This window comes from Culicoides brevitarsis, chromosome 2 (genome assembly GCF_036172545.1).
Source record: "Culicoides brevitarsis isolate CSIRO-B50_1 chromosome 2, AGI_CSIRO_Cbre_v1, whole genome shotgun sequence".
In the NCBI taxonomy this organism is placed as follows: Eukaryota; Metazoa; Arthropoda; class Insecta; order Diptera; family Ceratopogonidae; genus Culicoides; species Culicoides brevitarsis.
The window spans coordinates 12,963,092-12,984,063 of record NC_087086.1 but is presented as its reverse complement, the minus strand read 5'-3'; the positions used below and the strand labels follow the sequence as shown (position 1 = coordinate 12,984,063).

General features: G+C 22.7%; 1 protein-coding gene across 1 annotated transcript in view; it reads right to left on the bottom strand.

The window, feature by feature from the left end:
* Nucleotides 1-14,188, bottom strand: part of LOC134831435 (uncharacterized) — a 58,579-nt gene extending 44,391 nt beyond the window's left edge. Inside the window, exon 1 of the mRNA XM_063845163.1 lies at nt 14,052-14,188. Coding sequence (XP_063701233.1) covers nt 14,052-14,109 — 58 coding nt within the window. The 5' untranslated portion in view covers nt 14,110-14,188. The remainder of the gene's footprint in view (nt 1-14,051) is intronic.
* Between the last annotated feature and the right edge of the window lie 6,784 nt (nt 14,189-20,972).

Genomic DNA, 20,972 nt, shown 5'->3' with positions numbered 1-20,972 from the left:
TAACCAAATCTTGCTACATTCCTTGCATTTTCCATATTTAATATTAATAATGAGTTGAAAAGAGAGGAAGAAAAAACACTTGACAGTCGATTATTCGGTGATATTTTGACCTTTTCTGCGAGTTTTATTCTTCTTGGTGCATGGATTTAATATTTTTTGTATTTATTTTGTTTAAACTTCTTTTTTTTTCTTACCGCATTTCGAAGAAAAAATGCGGTTATGTGATGGAAATGTTGTCCGTTTGATTAATTTATTGATTTTTTTTACGTAGGAAAGCAAATATAACTTTTTATGAGAATAAAATATTTAAAAAATAGTATTTTAATCCATGAGGAGTACGAAATTGTGAATGAGGAGTTCCAAATTGTGGAATGAGGAGTATATAAATGTAAAATTATAGAATTTTGACTCGTAAAAAGGTTTTTAAGCTATCTCAAAGTTTTCAGAACCAATATTCAAGCCTCTAGGAGTAAAAATTATAAAGTGAGGAGTATAAAAATGTGAAATTTTAGTAATTTGAATTAAAATAGACTTGGAAATAAATTAATTCTAAATTCGTGAAATAACTATAAAGATAAATTTATAAATCTAGAGGAGTATGAAAATGTGAAAACTTTTCTATAAAAACCATTGAGGAGTAAGAAAATGTAAAATTTAAGAATTTAAATTCGTGCGAATCTTTTTAAGCGATATAAAAGTTTTTAAGACAATTGTTAAAACCTCGGGGAGTACAAAATTGTAAAGTGAGGAGTATAAAAATGTGAAATTTTAAGAAAAGTAAAATTTAAGAATTTAATAAGAACGAATATTTTAAGGCTATCGTTAAAGCCTCGAGGAGTACAAAATAGTTAAATGAGATGTATACAAATGTGAAATTTTAGACATTTTATTAATAATTAATTAATAATAATTAATAATAATTTTACGAATAATGTTAAATTAATAAAAAGTGACTAAGACGATTTTTCGAAACTCGAGGAGTATGAAAATGTGAAAATTTATCGGAATTTCATGGTTCTTGAGGAGTAAGAAAATGTGTAAACTTTAAGAAAAAAATCGAAAAAATGCGGTTTAGTTAATTTTTACGTAAGAACGAAAACCATTAAACCTCTTTTAAGTATTATAATAAAAAAATAAAATAATAGCAAGTTAATAAATTTTTGAGGAGTGACAATAAAGTCTGTGCAATCGTTCATGATTATTTATATATTTTGTAATAACAATATAATGCAAAAAATATATAAATAATATAATATAAAGCAGGTGAATATCATTGAGAATCAAGTTTTTTCGTGATTCACCATTTTTATGCTTTCAAGATGTTGTTTTTGTTTTGTTTTTTTGGGTAAGATCCGTTTCTAAGATTAAGTGACGAAACTTATACAATTTTTCCATAAAGGCTCGTATTGATTTTAGTTTTTAATAATAATAATAATATTTTTTATTATGTTATGGATTTAAGATTAAACTTTAACTAACTAAGGTCATGATCTCAAACATTCACATCTCGTTTAAATTATTGCAAAGCTCATGTTTCAAAATAAACTTTTTTTTTAACGAGCATTTTAATAATAAGCAAGCAGCAGGCATGAGTTGATAATATAAACATTATCATAACACTCTCATCGCGCGGGCCACCCACTTTTCACGCTTTTGTAACTCTAAATATACAACCTTCATTATTATGTTATCATCATAGGTCATCATGGGAGATTTAAAAACGTTCAAACCTTTTTAGTCAGTGAGCGCGTGTACCGAAACCACATATGTTTCACGGAGTAATAATAATATTAACCTTTGACACTGGTTGCGGTAGTGCAGGAATGTGAAGTTAGTGAAATGTATAGGGAGAAAAGTGAAATGATTTGAATTGAATAATTCATGACATTATAAGTTAGTTTGGTTAGTAGATCAATTATATGATAATAATTGTATAAAAAAAAATAATGTTAAAATAAATATTTATAACAAAAAAAAAAATATATGTTATAAATTTAAAATAATTTTTAAAGTTTTAATTTTAAATAATTTTGGTAATTATAAATTTTATTTTTTTAATAAAAAATAAAATAAATAATTTTAAAAAATTAAAAATTTTTAACTAAATTATTTTTTAAATATAAAAAATATTAAAAAAAATAAAATATAATTAAACATAAAATTTTCTAATATATAATTAATTATTTTTATTTACATATATTTTTCTAATATAAAAAAAAATAATAAAAGTTTAATAAAAAAAATAAATATTTAAACTTAAAATAAATTAATAAAATATAATATATTGAAATATGAAAAAATTCGGTAAAAATTAAAATTAATCATTATTTCTTAAAGTATATTTTTTTAAATAAAAAATTTCAAATATTAAATTAAAGTGCAAAAATTTTCTAATCATTTACAAAAACTTTTATATGAAAATTAATTTTTTATAATTATTTAATTAAAAAAAATAAACAGTAATTATAAATAAATAATTTAAAATAAAAATACATAATAAAAAATTCAAATAAAAAACAAAAATAATGAAATTTTAAAAATAATTATTTAAATAATTATCTATAATTAATTAAATTAATTTTTATAAAAATCAAAAATGAAATAAAAAATTTACATTTTTTAAAAATTATTTTAAATATTTTTTTTAATTAATAAATATTAATTAACAAGACATTAAAAATTATAAAAATAATGTTAAAAACAATTAAATGCAGTAAAATAATATTATTCATATATATTTTTTTATTACTTTTTTAAACATTAATAAATACTTTTAGTGTTATACAAAAATAAATATACATAAAAATAATGTTAACAACATTCAATTATAGAACATTAAAAAAAAAACAAAAAAATAAACACGAAAATTGTCTCGCCACTTAAAAATTTGCCACTAAAATTTTTGTCTAATGTTTTTATTTTATTTTTTTTATGTATAGTAATTGTTATGAAATATAAGTTAAGTAGTATTTGTTTTGTTTCATTCTTTTTTTTTCGTTATTATTACCATTATTTTCATTTTTTATTATTATACATTTTTAAACTAATTGCATTTAGTTGTTATTTAGTAGTTGCCTGGCAGGCAGGCAGCATTGAAAAATAAAAAATGAATCGCCGTGTTGTTGTTTGAACAGTTACAAACAACAACAATCAATGATTGAAAACAAAGATTTTTCTAGTTGATGAAGTTGTGATGTCTATCTTTTTGTTATTTGGTAATGTGCAAATTCTATCTATGGTAAAAAGTATTATAATAAAAAAAATATTTTTTTTAAGTTTAAAAAAAAAATATAAAAAAATATTGCCACACATTTTTTTTAAAAAAATGTTTTGTTTGTTTCTCGATTTGTTATTATTAGTCATGTTTAACACGAAAAATGAAGGATTTCTTTTATTTAAATTCAAAAAATTAAATTTATCAGAATTTTCCCGTCCTTGATCTTCTTCTTCTTCGTTCGAAGCCAGAAAACGGAATTTATTGTTCATAAATTGCGCTTGAAAGGACGAGGACAGGTCGCGAATTCGCGGAATAATTTCTTGGCACCATCGTTGAAATCATTGAAAAACCGCGAACATTAATATATCTCTTTAATTCACTTGCGTCACAATTTAAATTGCAACGAATTCTCCAACCAACACCACACTGCGCTGCATTACAGTCATTAAAAATAGTCTATGTTCGATACTTTTGTCAAGCCAAGGTGATCTACTTCACTTGTTGGTTTGCTGGCTAAATGGCATGTGTAACTTTTAAAGTGAATTTATAGTAAAAAAAATTGCTGTATGCAATAAAATGTCAATTAAAAATCAAACAAGTGTGTGTTTGGAAAAAAAAAATCATACCCGAACATGACTGACTAGATCGCTGCTGTTAGAATGTTGACCGGCTAAACAGGAAACGTTTCGATCGCCATTTGAGGCGAAAATCATTAATATTTAATAAAATGGACATGATTGTCAATCATGAAAAGATGTAGGTTGTTGAAAAATTTGCTTTAGTCAAAAATGACCTATGAGAAACTGCCGTAAAAAGAGCCTTTTGAACTTTTGTTTGATTTGTTGCGCAATGCCGAAATTCATTTTAGTCATCATTGATTTTTGTCACACGCAAAACGAACTTGAACCTGACCCATCGCGACAACGCTGAAGCAATAATGACGATGTTTTGTGACAAAAGATTCGTGTTACGGATGTCTGCGAGAAGAAATTATGACATGTCAAAGTTTTCAACGCGCAATGAAAACTGGTTAAAAATATCAAAGTTGCAGTTTCTTACCGCATTTCGGAGAAAAAATGTGGTTTTATAGGCGATTTGATGTCATTTAAGCAATGAGGAGTATTAAAATGTGAAAAAACTATTTTTTATTTTTAAGCTTATAAGAGCTTCAAAATTTTTAGAAATATAAAATTATTAAATGAGGAGTACAAAATTGTGAAAAATTAATTATAAAAAAAATTATCATGAATTATCAAAATTAAGGGAATTTTTCTATCCAAAAACACTTTTACTTACTCCTCATCAGAGAATTTTTTTATTATTTTAAAATAATCGCTTAATAATTTATCGAGGTTGAAAAATTTGTCCTCAAAACCATGAGCTTCACATTTTTGTACACCTCATCCCGAAATTTCTTATTCTTCATTAATTGAAATTTTTTTTTTCGTAAAATGATTTTTATAAACTAAAGGATTTCAATTAATGAGGAATAAGAAATTTTGGAATGAGGTGTACAAAAATGTGAAGCTTATGATTTTGAGGACAAATTTTTCAACCTCGATAAATTATAAAGCAATTATTTTGAAATAAATAAAAAATTCTCTGATGAGGAGTAAGTAAAAGTGTTTTTGGATAGAAAAATTCCCTTAATTTTGATAAAATTGTTAGGAGAGGTGTACGAAATTGTGAAAAGTGTTTTAATTTAATTTTAAGTCTTTTAAAAATACATAAAAATCTTCCATTTGAATGAAAAAAAGGCTCAAACTCAAGTGAGGAGTATAAAAATGTAAAAAAAACTAAAGTCATTGAATTAAGAGGTGTACTAAAATGTTAAAACTTATGAGATAATTGCGAAAAATTGACAAAATGTTACGACATAGTTCAGTTAAAATACGAAAAATTTATTGGAATAAATGGAAATGTATAAAAAATTATTTGAGGAGTACGAAAATGTGAAATTTGTACAAAAAACTACTTTTTAAAACTTTGACAGCAAAAAAAGCGATATAGTTGATCGTTCCATTTAAACCGAACAATATTGCCTCGCGCGTTAATGATCATGGCTGTAAATAATAACAACAACGAAGCAAAAAGAAAATCAATATTAATCATATATAATTTTTAATGTTCATCTGCGCGTTTTTTTCTCTTTGCTTCTCAATATCAAACCAGTTGTTGTTGTTGTTGCTCGTTGCATGTCTTTTAAACTGCACAGAAACGCTACAAAATGCAAAAATCAAGCAAAAAAGGACAGGATTTCCCACTTGCAATAATTTTTTTTTTGCGTAAAGAGGCGGTTGATGACCCGATGTCGTGTTAATATTTATGGCAGAAGGTCGTAAACTTGAAAAATTTATTCAATTGTCTTCGAGCGACGGATAGTGAGAAACTAACGGATGAAAGTACTGAAAATGTTCCTTATCGCGGGCAATAAATCGGCATGTTGAACACAATTACAGTTTAATACGTTTCATTAACAAACGTTATCGCAGTTGCTTCATCAATATATTTGCTTAGCTTCGTCAGCTGCACTATGAATGAGTCAATGAATGAACATTACTTTTATTATTTTTAAAGTAACATTCCGTATATGAGATGTTCAAATGTTTACAAAGGCAGTTAAAGTCAATAATCCTATTAAACTCATCTTTGTAGCATCAAGATGAAGCAACAGTGGAACAAAATTGTTCGAGAGATGTCTTCATCTTGGACTGAAAAATATTTAAAAGCAAATTTAAGAGAAATATTTTGTATTTTCGGTCCAAAAATGCTGCCAGACATGAAAGTAACGTATGGAAAATTTTTTTTTTAAACCAGTTTACTGAAATTTTTCGCTGAGTAATGAAAGTTTAAGCACATTTTGTATTAGAAAACGTTTATTTTAGTATTAGATAAGTACTGAAAGTCAAAGTTTTTAGCAAGTTTTGACAAAAAGTTAAAAATTAATTTAATATCATGAGTTTTTTTTCCTTAAAAATAATTTTTGTAATCATTTTTTGGCGAATTACAATTAAAATAATGTTTAAAAAGCCTAAAATTGCTTAACTAATTTATCATAGTAGGCAGAAAAAAATTATCATTGGGTCACGTCTTCCTGTTTTTTTAGGTTCTCAGACGTGTTTCAAGAAAATTAAATTTTTACATTTAAACTTTTATAGGTCTTTCTTTCATTTGGAAGAGTAAAAAATTAATGATTTTAGTTTTAATTTAAATAAATAATTTTTTTTATAAATTATTTAATTAAAATAAATATTTTTTAAAAATAAAATTTAAATCAATTTATAAATTTAAAAAAATTAAAAAATTTCAATGACAAAAAATAATTTTAGTAAAATATATAAAATTTTTTAAATTAAAATAAATTATAAAAAATATAATAAAATAACAGAAATAATCGATCATCAAAAATAATTAATTTTATTTGAAATAAAAAATAATTTATGATATATTTAATTATTTAAATAATTTTACCAAATTTAATAAATTAAATAATTTAATATTTTTTTTTATTTTTTTTTTGTATTGTTTGTAAAATTAATGTTTGATTAATTTTTAAAAAAATAATTAATTTAAATAAAATTTTAAAAATTTTCAATAAAATTTTAATAAACAGGTATTTTAAATTAATTTTGTTAAAATTATCTTTAAAATAATAATTAAAATATTGAATTTGATAATTTAAAAAAAATTATTAATTAAATTTATTAAATAATAAAACTAAAATTATTTTAACTTAAATTTAATAATTTTTTATTTTATTAAATATTAGATTTTTTTATTAATTTTATTTCCTTGTTTAAAAAAAAATTAAAAATATTTAAATTTTTTAAAAGCGAATGCAAAAAATATCTTCTCATATTTCAGAACTTATTAATTTTAAAATATTTTTTTAAATCCATTCCAATCACTTTTTAAACGCCAAACTACCGATCAATTTATCACCATTTACCGATGAACTCATCATTGAATCAAAGCACAAAAAAAGATTCATTTAATGCTTTTTTACGCCTCGATTCCCATAAAATTTCAACAAATTTGTCTTACTGTGGCGCTTCTTCGCTACAAAACATACGCACATGCAAAAATATGCAGAGAACACATTTCTCGTTTAAATTTATTATTATATATACATTTATCTCTGTTATTTTCTTTTGTCATGCAAAACATCTTCTGTCGTATATATATTAATAAGCCGCTTCATTTGCATTTTGCGGACGATCCCCCGACATTTACTACGGAAAGATGAACTTGATTTCTGTAAATTTATTCGGTGTGATTAATTTATTTTATTATTTATTTACAAAGTTATTCATATAAATAATAAAAAAGTTAATCGGAATGTTAACGGGAATGTTTTTTTATTTGTAAACAAATTATTTTTATCCTTTTAAGAATTTCGCACGATTTTTTTAAATTTTTTTTAAGAATGTGTTAATTACATTTTAATCTACGGATTTGAAAAAATTGCCGCAGCACGACTTTTACCTCGTAAAACGACTCGATTTTGGTGCATGGATTGACAAGAACGTTGCACCAAAGATGGTGGCTGTAATTAAACGCTCTCGCATTGATTGATTGATTTGAGCGGCATTCGACCGACATTGACCATGTGTCGTAAGAGATTTCGTTAGACAGTTCTGTCGTTCGTTGTAAAAGTCATCCATGGAAAATTAAAAAAAAAATATAGATTGAAGGTTACGGACTTCCTTTATTTGTTGTCTATATCTTAAAAAATATTTTTTTGTTTTGTATCTGATTGTTTTTTAAGCAGTATGCTTATGTTACATGTTAAATATTGCTCTTGTGGCCTGTTACAAAATAGTAAAAAAAAATAATGAAAAAAACAACAAACTGCATGAAAACAATGAGATTTAAAAACAAATATGTGCGAAGTGTGAATGTGAGTGCAGGAAAATAATGTTAGTTTAAAGGTAAAAAATTGCCGAGACAAAACAAAGCGGCTATTTGAACGTCAAAAACGTGAAGTAATTTATATTCGTACGAAAAATGTGAATAATTACCGCATTTCGGGGGGCTTTGGAAGTGCATCTTAAAATTAATTTTGTTTTAAACTTTCAATTTTAGCGCATTTTAAAGAAAAAAAATTTGAGGAGTACGAATTTGAGAAATGAGGAGTATGAAATTGTGAAAAATTTGTATTTATATCGAGAAAGTTAAAGAATTTTAATTAAATTAACAAAAATTGATAAAATATAATTTTTTGGGTCATGAGGAGTACGAAATTGTGAAAATTACTCGTCTTGTATGGAAAGATATAGTATTTGATTTTTCAAATTTCACATTTTCTTACTCCTCAAAGTTTAAAATTTTCAAACTTCTTATGGCCCCAAAGATTATTTTATCAATTTTCAGTTAATTTGACATAAATCATGCGATATTTCCCTAAAAATATTAACTTTTCACATTTTTGTACTCCTCACTGTACAATTTCTTACTCCTCATGACTTAAACATTTAATTAATCAACTATTAAATTATTTTTTAAAATTTTTAAAATAAATTGCAAAATATTTGTTATTTCTATCAAAAAAGTCACATTTATTTACTCCTCATTTTACAGTTTTTCACAATTTCGTACTCCTCATGATGTAAAAATTTATTTAATCAACTTACCAGTTACTTTTTAAAATTTGCTTAAGTTTTATTGCGAAATATTTCAAATTTTTATCAAAATATCACATTTTTGTACTCCTCATTTTGCAATTTTTCACAATTTCGTACTCCTCATGATCCTAAAATTTATTTATTTACCTCTAAAAAATTTTTTATAGCTTCGATTGAATTCTAGAGCAAAATATTTCAAATTTTTATTTAAAAAATCACATTTTGTTACTCCTCATTTTACATTTTGGTACTCCTCAAAGCCAAAAAGGCTAATTTTTTCTTCGAAATGCATAAAAAATTAAAAATTACTTTCAATTTTTATTTTTTCAATAATTAGTTCGAAAGTTACCTCTCGATAAGTTTGCATGAAAAATGAGATTAGAAAGAAGGAACGAAAGACCTCAACGAATCAAGCCACGAACCCCGTCGATAAAATCTCATCTAAATCTCGAACAAATAAATCGTTTCTTTGACACCGTTTTTTTCTCTCTAATTTCATACTGTCAACAACGATAAATTCCTCTCATTACCACATTTATGCTCGAATTTATGACTGCAAAACGAGTAATAAGCAGTCTATCCACATTCACGCGCTTGAGACACAAAAAAAAACAAGTATCACAATTGAAAAAATAGACAAAAAAAAAATAAAACACATAAAGGGTTACAATCACAAATAAATAACAAACTGTTCAAATAACAAGAAATTACGCATTCACCGTTCGTTTGTTTGTTCGACTCGACTCCGTACGTTGATTACGTCGTGCAGCATTGCCTTGGAGCGACTTTTGGACAAACTTGCAAGAAAGAAGTGAACAATGCACGATAAAAAGTTACGTCAACTAACATTTTTAGCTAAAAAAAAAAATTTTTTTTTTGGCACAAACAATGCGGCGTTGTCGCGTCGTCATCATCATCGCCAAATCCAACAATTTATATAAAATTAACGCAAGGTTATAAAAAAGTAATAAATTGGTGAGCACAGCTACAGTGGACGAATACGAAAAAAGACAATAAAAGAAAATTGTGCCAATAATAGGTTAATTGTGTTTGATTTTTTTTTTTTTGGTTTAAAAGTTGTGAAAAAAATGAAACATAAATGTAGAGCGAGAAAAAAATCAATTACCTAAGAAAAGTTAGTCGATGTAATTATTTTGTGTGTATTTTTTTATGTAGTTTTAACAACATAATGATACAAAAGACGACGTGCGTAGATAATGGATGGAAGAAAAGAAAAAAAAAATAAACAAATGTAACCACTATCGCTTTCATTTATTGTTACTACTCGCCAGTGATTACTTTATTTATGGCTATTATCTATGCAGTACAATTATTGGAGATTTGTTAAAATTATTACTGCTTTGTTGTTATAATTTTGTTTGAGATTTTTAATTTTTTTTAATTTCTATGAAATAAATTAGCACTGAATTTTTTAAAATTATAAAAAAATTATTAAAATCATAAAATATTTTTATATAATTTTTATAGATTTTTTTTACATAATTGTTAAAAAAATTAAAATTATATCATATTTTATATTGTTTTAAATAAATTTGAAATTAGAAATGTATTATTTTCGTATCATATATTTTTATTGAATTTTTATATGATATTAACATTATTAATTTTTTTTTGTTTATATGTATTTTATTGAATCGACAACCAAAATTAAAAAGACAAATAACATAAAACAAGAAGATTTTTTAAAATTTTATATAATAAATATATATTATATATCATACATTTTTTTTATTATTATTTAGAATAAATTTAATTTAATTTTAAAATGAAATTATTCAAATTGATTTTGAAAACGACAATAAAATATATTATTAATAATTATTCATTTTAAAATAATTAAATTAAATTAAATTAAAAAATATTTTTTTTATTAAATTAAAGAATAGTATTTTCATATTATAAATTTTTAAATGATATTTTTTTTTTTGTATTTTACTTAATCAACAACCATAAAAAATAAAGTAAAAAAAAACAAAAAACATAAGGAGAAGATTTTTTTAATTTTATTAATGTATATTTTGCAAATCATATATTTTTAAATAAAAAAAAAATTATTTTTTTAAAATTTGATTGATAACATGTATATTTTAATATATTATTTTTTATTATATTTTCACATAAAATAATTAAATTTTTTCAAAATATTACAAAAATGTATATTTTTTCAAATAATAAAAATTATTTTTAATAATTATAAAAAATAATTATTTTAAAAAAATATTTGAAGGTAAATTTATAAATAATTACAAACAATTCAATCATATATAACATTATTATTATAAATAATATATTTTAAATGTTATATTTTTTTTTAAATAACTTAAATTAATTGTAAGACCATGAACATGAAATTCCTAAAAAAAAACACAATTTTTGTTCAATATTTAATGTTTTTTTAATCGTAATGAACGATTTAACATCACTTTTAATGAACATGTCAAATAATAATCTCTCTCCTCCTGTAAATGTCTGCAAAGTAAATATCTTTAATAATAATTGTAATGCCATTGATACTTTTTTTTTGCTAAAAATATTATTATTTATATTATATATAAAGAAAATATTGTAAACATTACAAAACATATGAAAAATTATAACTTTTTAAGGTTATTGCTCGCATAAATGTATTCATCTCAACTCTTTACTTTTTTTTTGCACCGCTTGTAATTGACATAAACCATATTTATTTATATTTCATTGAAATACACGCAAAACGCGCAAACAACAGCTGTTTAACAGTTGCTTTGAAAGAAAAAGCTTTTCTTTTCGTTTCTTTACTCGTCTGTGTCGTGTCTGCGTAAAATAGCGGTAAATATCGTGGATGCATGAATGAAGAAGAAAGATATAAAAAAAAAGTATTTGCTGTAACATAAAATATGAGAGAAACTTAACACCTTCTTCTTTTTTTTAAATTTTTTATGTTTTGTTTGTTTGTGCGTTAAAAATATTATGTTAAGGTAGGTTAAATACGAAAAAAATCTTATCTCACTTTTTTTGTATTATTATTATCAAAATAATAATTATTTTCATTAAAACACTCACATAAGATAACATATATGTTAGTTAACGCTTAATAAAACTTAATTGTTTTCTGCATAATAATTTTAATAGCGTCTGTCACAGAAAAAAAATAAAAAGTGAAAAAATCCAGTTCTGTCGATTTTTCGCTGCGCGCGAAGTGTTTATTAAAATAAATAAGCAAGAAATCGTTCAACTCTTAACTTATGTTAATAAAATTTCGTATTTTTCCAGTCAGTCAGTGTTACAGAGCAATAGACTAACATTTGTCAAGTGTTACTGAACTATTGCTTGTTTCAGAAAAAAAAAAATTTTTAAAAAAAGAAAAAAAAATCACTAACTAAAAATAAAATAATTGTGTCGCTTTTTAAGTTATTTTGTTTTGTTTTTTTTCTGCATGTTGTTTGAGTTGTTGATTGTCACATGTTTAAAATGTATTTCGCGCAGTTTGTTTTTCAAGTTAATTCAATTGATGAATATTTAATGTTTTCGTGGTGATTGTTCTGTTATGTTTGTATATAAAGTACGGGCTTGGTTTGAGTTTTGCAAGTTTTTTTTTATATTTTTGCACAAGGTGTCAATAACATTCAAATTGCTTAAATTAAATTTTTATAACAGAATTTATTTTTTCGAAAGAATAAATAAAAATCCAATAAAAATTGTAATTTTTAGTTTTATGATGAAATAATGATAATTTTTGGATTAAACGGGAACGAAAAAATTATTTTTAATATTTTTTATTATTTTATTTTATTTTATTATTGTTTATACCTATTATGTTATTTATTTTTTATTTAATATATTTATTTTATTAAAAATTTATTATTTTTGTTTAAAAAATATTTTTTAAACAAGATTTAAAAAAAATAATTTTTTTTTTTAAATATTCTAAGAATAAATATAAATCCAACTAAAAAATGTATTTTTAGTTTTATGATGAAATAATGATAAATTTAGGATTTAACGGGAACACATTTTTTTTAAATCACTTTTATTATTTTATTTAATTTTAATTTATTTTTGCAACAAAAAATATATATTTTGAGTGCGAGAAATCTGTTTTAAAATACACAAATTTCGCTAAATAAAAATAAAAAAATTTTTTTTTTTGTAAAAAATATGATTATATTATATTATTAATAATATTGATAATTTCAGTTTGAGCTGTAATGGGGTGTAATGAAAAAAAAAGACTATTTTGTGTAATTTATTTTTATTTCATATTCATTTTCAAAAATAATTTTTTAAATAAACAAAAAATAATTTTCGTAAAAAAATATTCTTTTACGAATTAAAATCATAAAAAATAATGTTTAAAAATTCAAAAGTTCAATAAAATATTAAACATCTGTAACTTGCGTAATTTTTCTCCATCATAATACGTGATTATTATAACTTTTTTTTTAAATTATAATCGCAACAGATAATAATAACAATCATACATGTTTAAACATATACAAATAAAAATAAAATAAAAAGAAAGAAGCTCACGAACGAGTTAAACAATCATTAATTACGACTTTTTACACTTGATTTTTACTTGTTTTATAATATTTTTTTGCATATCATATATCTATAACATAAAATTATATATTTTATTGTTTTCCTTCAATTCTCATTATTTCGGTTAAATTTTTAAAATAAAATTTTGTAATGTTAATAAACTCGAGCCACCGCCTACGAAGACGCGACAAATGCATTTTTCAGATAATTTTCCATCAAACTGATTTTTGTGCAACTTTTCCATAAATGCATCGCCGGACCGCAACCACTCTCGTTTTAATGTTCATCATCATCATCATCATCATACAAACACGTTTTTATCATAAATGTTTTTTTTTTCTTTATTATTTATATATTTTCGTGTTTTTCTGCTATGTTAGTGTAGTTTTCTATTTCACTCTTGATATTATTATTATTATTAATATAACACATTAACCGTAGTTATGTGCGTACAAATGATGTTTTATCATCCAGTATCAGACAGTAGAAAGCACATAACATATGGAAATCGAAAAAAAAGTAAAATGATTATTATATTAAATGATGAAAGAAAGTAAAATTTTCACTATGTTTGGATTTTTTCTTCGTTTCTTGCTTTTTCTTTCGGTTTGTCTTGTTTTGATATCACTTGTGAATTAAAATATATTTTTTATTTTTGCTTGGCTTACCTGTTAAGACCAGTGTGGTCGATAGGAAAAGTAATCCTTTAAGAAATTTAATGTCCATTTTGATGGGGGGTTGTTTTTCTTGGCAACTATTTAATTATTTTCCTTTTTATTGAATTTTTATTATTTTTTTAATTTCTTGAATTTCGAAGTTTATTTAATTTTGGCACTATTTTTTTTATTGTAATTTAATATTTTTTCACATTATGATTTTTTATTATTTTTATTCAAAATTTTTTATTTTATATTTGTGGATTTTTTAATTAATATCAACCTGTAAAATAAAAAAAAATTAAGTTTTATTTTTTTTTGTTCTTTTTTAATATTTTTTATAAAAATTCACTATGTTTCAATTTTTATATATGTTTAAATTTTTTATATATTTTTTTATTATTTATTTATTTATTATTTTTTTTTAATTATTAATTTTTAATTAATTTTAATTTTTTAACCTTTTTTATATTAAAACGTTTTTTCCTCCATACAAAAAAAAATATTTCAAAATTTATTCGATTCTTAATTTAATTTAAAACAAAAAAAAAATAAATATATAAAAAAAATATTATAAAATCGTCGTACAAGTGCTTCATGTGCAAGCACTTTTCTTCAACTGAATTCAAAAATTGTAACAGCTGAATGTTGTGCCAAAATACTACCGCAAAATATTACCACACAACTTATGTTGCATGGCCTGCACGACTATACTTCGAGCTATTATTATACAGAAGGGGCACTCAGTCACTTCCAATCAACAGCAGTACACAACTTGCGGTTTTCTTTATATTTTTTACTTTACTTTCGTAGCGAGTGTTCGGTACAGCGAAAAAAGCTTCGTGCATCGTACAACGCGAGCTTTGAGTGACTTTTTAAAATTGGAACGTTAAATTAGATTTTGGAAGGTATTTTTCGATGGATTTACTCAGAAAAAATATTCTGTAGACAATTCTTGGGTTCTACTTGTCTCCAGTATATCCGGGAGTGGTTCGTTACAATACTAGTTAATGCATGTTTTTTTGCTTAAAGAGACACAAAGTTACTTTTTTTTGCTGTTAAACAAGGTCAGTTGATACCCGTACACGCTATTCTACGCCGTTTTGCTGGATTTTCGAACAAAGATTAAGAAAACGAGATAATTGTGGGTGAAAAACGAACTGGTAGCATGAACTCGAGCGATAGATCATGAGCTTTGTCACACGAACTCGCTTATAAGGCACGTGCTGGTTGTGAAAAAATATTTAATTTTCATGTTTTTAGTGAAAAATGCAACAATTGCCTTTAACATGGCAATAAAATACGCTTTAAATTAATTTTTAGTCCCTCCGAGACATTTTTCTTTGTAATTTTAAAGCTAAAGAATTATGGGTTCGTGGAATACATTATTAATAAATTTAACTATTTATCATTTTGTCAAAATGTAAAAAAAAAATGCAGCTTTGTTATTTTTCGCTGCTGTAGCTGCTGCAGTTGGTCTATAATTACGAACAATGTTGTATTTTTTTGTATTTTCAGCAATTTCATTAAATAAATAAAATATTAAATGGTTCACAATATATTGTTGCATGGCTTAGATTTTATTTGATTTTCTTACAGAAAGTGATTTTTTTTGTTTAAAATTGTTCCTTGTTTATTATAAGTTCGAGCGGACTTTTGTTGTTGTTGTTGAAATTTTATACTTTATTATTATGTGTAATTATAAGCATGTTATATTTTAATTTAAAAGTTTAATAAAAGGTTTGCTCAAGTATTTGTTTACAAAATTGTTATCAAGGCATGCAAATCTTGCATTTCTTTGTTTAGGGAATGAATGGAAAATTTGTTCGTGGACAAAAATTACTTTGGTTACTTTGAAGTAATTTTAATCGTTTTTGGTGAAAGACTTTTTGTGTGGTTTTTTAATGGTAATAATGATGTTGAACATGATGTTTTTGCTTTCGATATAATCTTCTGCTTTTGTATGATTTCCGTGAACATGTGTTTGGATGTAAAAAAATTGTTTTGATGGAATCAGATTTTACTTTCTTTACAAGGTTAATGTTAGTTTATTATATATATTTATATTTTTTTTATTTTATTTTGTATTAATTTTTGATAATTAATTATAAAAATTAATTATTTCATTTTATTTGATTTTTTATTAAAATTTATAATAATTTTTATATTTATTTTTTAAGTAATAATTAATTTATTAAAAATAATATTAGGTACAAATTTAAAAAAATAAATTTATTTTTTCATAATTAATAATTTAAAATTTTATTTTTAAAATTTATTTTATTATCATGTTCACTTTTTATTTATTTTTTTTCAAATATATTTATTTTTAAACATTAATTTAAAAAATAATCAAAAATATATAACTTTTAATAAAATTTTTAATTTTATTTTAAAATTTTAATTTTTTTTAATTAAATTAAATTATTTGGTTTTACTTAATAAATATAATTTAAAATTAATTTTATACATAACATAACAAAATAAATTAAATATTTTTTAGATTCTATAATAAATATGATTAATTAACACTTAAATAAAATTAATTTTATAATAATATATTGTAATAATAATTTTTATTTTTTTTTGTAATTTAATTTTTTAATTATTTATTTTTAATAAATTTAAATATTATTTTATTTATTTTAAATAATTTATAATAATTTAATAATTATTTAATATAGCTTTCAATAAAATATTTTATTTTATTTTAAAATTTTAATTAAATTAAATTAATTTTTTTCATTAAGCTATAAATTATTTAAATTAACAAAAAATTGTTTTTTTAATTTTAAATAAATAATCATTAAATGTTTTATTATTTATTTTTAATATATAACAAATTAAATATTTTTAATATTTTTTTTCATAAAAATTTAAAAATTTATTTTAAAGGTTCGTTTCCTACTTTTTTTTCTTATAACTCAAATCTTTTTATTAATTTAAAAAAAATAATTAATCCTTTTTTCACGATTCTTATTAAAAATCAATCAAAAGCTTCAACTTCCTGTATTAAATTTCTCATTTTATCAAAAATTCGTCATACAATTAATATTTTCATTAAAAAAATTAACAATTTTTGATTAATTTGTAAAAATAAATCTTGATTAATGATCAAAATTAACTCACCATAAAGAAAGGAAACGCCTGGTTCAATTAAAAGGACTTCAACTATAATCTGCATCAAGGCAAAAGTACGCATTAAATTTCAAACATGACTCAAACGAACCCGGATCGACAGCAACATGCATATTCTACTAAACAACAACTACTTACTTCGCTCGCCAGTAATCTCAGCTACTATTGAATAGAACACGCGTCACAAGTAATTAATAAAATCCACAACAAAAATGTTTCCTTCAACTCTTGATTTTAACTGTTGCGTGGAAATATTTTTAAAAATACCCGAAAAAGTCGTGCAATGAAATTAATAAACAAAAATTCCTCGTTAATATTTTATTATTAAGTTTTATTGTGTACAAAAAAAAAATATTAATTTACGCTTATTAATATTTTTATGTATGTGCATTATTGTAGTGTCTGCAAACAAATCGTTGGAATGATATTATTTTGAAACAGTTAAAAATTTGTCTTAAGAATAAATGTACAAAAAGTTTTTAAAAAAAATTAAAGTAAGAGGGAAACAAGGTAATAACAACACGAATGTTAACGTTTACTTGTTTGGGTGTGGTTCTCAATTTAATTTAAATAGAGCACAAAATGTTGACTATTGTATATATGTTGTTCATAAAGCACCACCATCATGGTCTAAGATAATGTAAACTCTATTACTTTTAATAATAATAATAAAAAATAAAAAAAAAATCAAAATAAAAGTAACAGTAAATAATGTACTATGAATGTACCTCTCTGTGTCTCTCTATGTTCCTAAATTATGTTTATTTATTTATTTTTATAAAAAAAATATAAAAAAACGGCCAAAGTGCGTACAATAAACTTTTGCAAGCAAAGTGATTGTTGTTTGATTTGTAATTTTAACAATAAGTCCTTGTTCATGTCTACCTAAGCATGGGTGTTACTCACTATTCTAGTGGCTAAGCTTGGCATGGCATGGCTACTAAACACTTTTGACAAGTTAACAATGCGCGGCACTCCAATTCTAACGTTTTAAAAGTTCTTTTCAATTCAATCAAAATTGTCTGAAAATGTTAATGTTTTTTGTGCATTCTATTAGTTTTTTTCTTTGTTAAATTACACTGTTTAGCAAATTCAAAAATGTCGGCAAATAACGAATTTAAAAAAAAAAATATTGTTTTTAGATGTTTAATATTAAGTCAAGAAAAATTTAATTTTTTATAAAAATTGGAATGCTTGCTTTAAACAAAAAATCAATGAAGATTTAAATTTTTGGGACTTAAGAATATTTTTTTTTATTAAAAAGTTGCTTTGTTATGATAAATTAAAACAGATTTTTGAACTAAAAATTGTTTTTATAAAAATAAAAAATTTGATTAAATAAAATTTTTTTTAAAAATAAAAAATTTATAAAAATGATAAAGCTTTTTATCATTTTTTTCCTTTACGACTTAAGGTCCTAAACCTTGAACTTTTGAAAAATTATCCAAAATTAAAAAATAATATATAATTTTAGTTGTAAAAGAATTTAAATTAACTTAATTAAATTTTAAAAAGAATTTTTTAATGATATTTTATTATAAAACTTTTTTTGTTTGAACGTAAATACCTTAAGTTGAAACTTAACAAATCATTAATATTTGGACCAAAAATTTGTTCAAAAATATTTTTAAAGTTCGATATTTAGTAAAAAAATTATCACATTGTTTACCTAAAATATTATTAAAATAATATAAAATATTATAAGCTTATGAATTTCATTATAAAATTTGATTCATTTTAAAATCTAAATTATTGACTTAACATGACTTAAGCTAACTTAAGATCTTTACGTTCATACAAAAAATTACACAAAAGCCCAGTTAGAAAAAAAAATTAAATGTTTTAAATAAGTCTTACATGAAATGATAGTTTACTTAGTTATGAAGTATTGTTAATTTCAGCTAAAATGGGTCAAATTTAGCCAAAATAATTATTTTTTTTTTAAAAAAGAACTTTCTATTATTTTTTTTTTCATTACGTAAATTAATCACTTAATATTAAAATTCATCGAAAAAAATTTTTTTTAATTTCTAAAATTTTATTTAATTTAAAAAATTAATTAATTAATTAAATGAAATAAATTTATCTAAAAAAAATCTAATTAATATTAGATTTTATTATTAATTTATCTAATTAATTAATCAAATAATTGTTTAAATAATTAAGTAATTAATTTCATTTAATTTCATTAGAAATATTATTTTTTTTTATTTAATAAAAATGATACAATTTTCTTTAATAAATTGAATTTAATTAATTTTAAAAAATTAGAAAATTAATTTTTTTTAACTTAAGAATCAAACTAAAATGACTCCAATTGACAACAAAAAAATATTTTTTGCATTGTGAAACAGTGTTGAAAAAATCCCAACCATAAAAGAACGTCATATTTTTTTTATACTTTTCAGAACGAAACTGTAATTAAATAACCGTAAAAACGCAATAATAAAACAAAGTTCATTTTAATCAAAATATGATAGTAAGACTTAGTATAAAAAAAAATACGTGAAAAAAAGAAACTTGTTTAACACGCCCTACTTTTACTTTCGGAAACGGTAATAAAATATCAATTCTGAAGGACAACTCTTATTATTAAATTAAACAGTTTGTTACTCATAATTTTTGTCTCACGTTTGCTTGCCCTTTTACTTGATCTATCGGTGTGATTATTAATAATATATTTCTTTTAACAAAAAATACAAAAAATATGTTAAAATTTATTATGATAGGTGTTTCTGCGGAAATTTATGGCTTATTTGTGGGCTTGAGCTTAATAGCGTGTGTCAGTAATTAATCAATTTTCACAGCTTTAAAGTTCCTTGATGATTAATTTTGGTAATTATACATAATTATTAAAAAAGGGCTAAGAAAATAATTATATACTTAACACAACTTAATCATTTTGATACTTTCTTGTTATCATTTCATTCAAAAAAATAATTTTTATTATTAATTATTAAGGAAAAAAAATTATGTCATGGTTTTTGATAAGAACGCAAAAATGCTGCAAGACAAATTATTATGTTGCATAATGAAAGTTAAAATAATTATTTTCAGCATTAATGCATTATAATGGGGGAAATAACATTTTTTTGTCTTATATATGTTTTATTTTATCGCGCACGTAAAAATATTTATAAACACTTTCATTTCGTATTTAGAGGTTTTTGTGTACTTTTTTTCGTTGTCTCGCGCATTACTAACCTATAACTCGAGACTAAACGTAAACATACATAAATAAAATATTTAGTGCTAATATGTTGAATGTTCATAAAAATAAATAATTTTTTGGTCATGGTGTTTATTTTATTATTATTAGCATTTATCCTTAGAAAAAAAAAATTATTGCCAATAAGAAGGAGAAAAAATAAAAAAATTTTTTTTTTTCGTAAGCCAGCTGCTTAATAGACCGTTCATAAATTCCAGAGCGGCACCGTAGCTGTCACTTTACGTGCATTATAATTTATATTTTTGTGCAGCAGAGACCAATATTGCTTTTTCGAAACGTTGATCTAAATCTCTTTTAATATGCATATTAAAATTGTTAGGTAATTGCTGTTTGCCAGATAGCGCGCAACGTTAATTATATTAAAAATTTTCAGCAAAAATTAGATTTTTTACACGAGATACGCGTATTATTTATTTCTCCCCGAACAAAAATAAGAATTTTAATTACTAAAAAAAATTAAACTTCCTCATAGTGCGTTCTTCCGCTTGTCGCTTCTTCTTCATGATTTTTTCATTTTTTCGGAAACTCCGGAAGGAAGGAAAGAATTTTGAACCAGTTTGATGCAT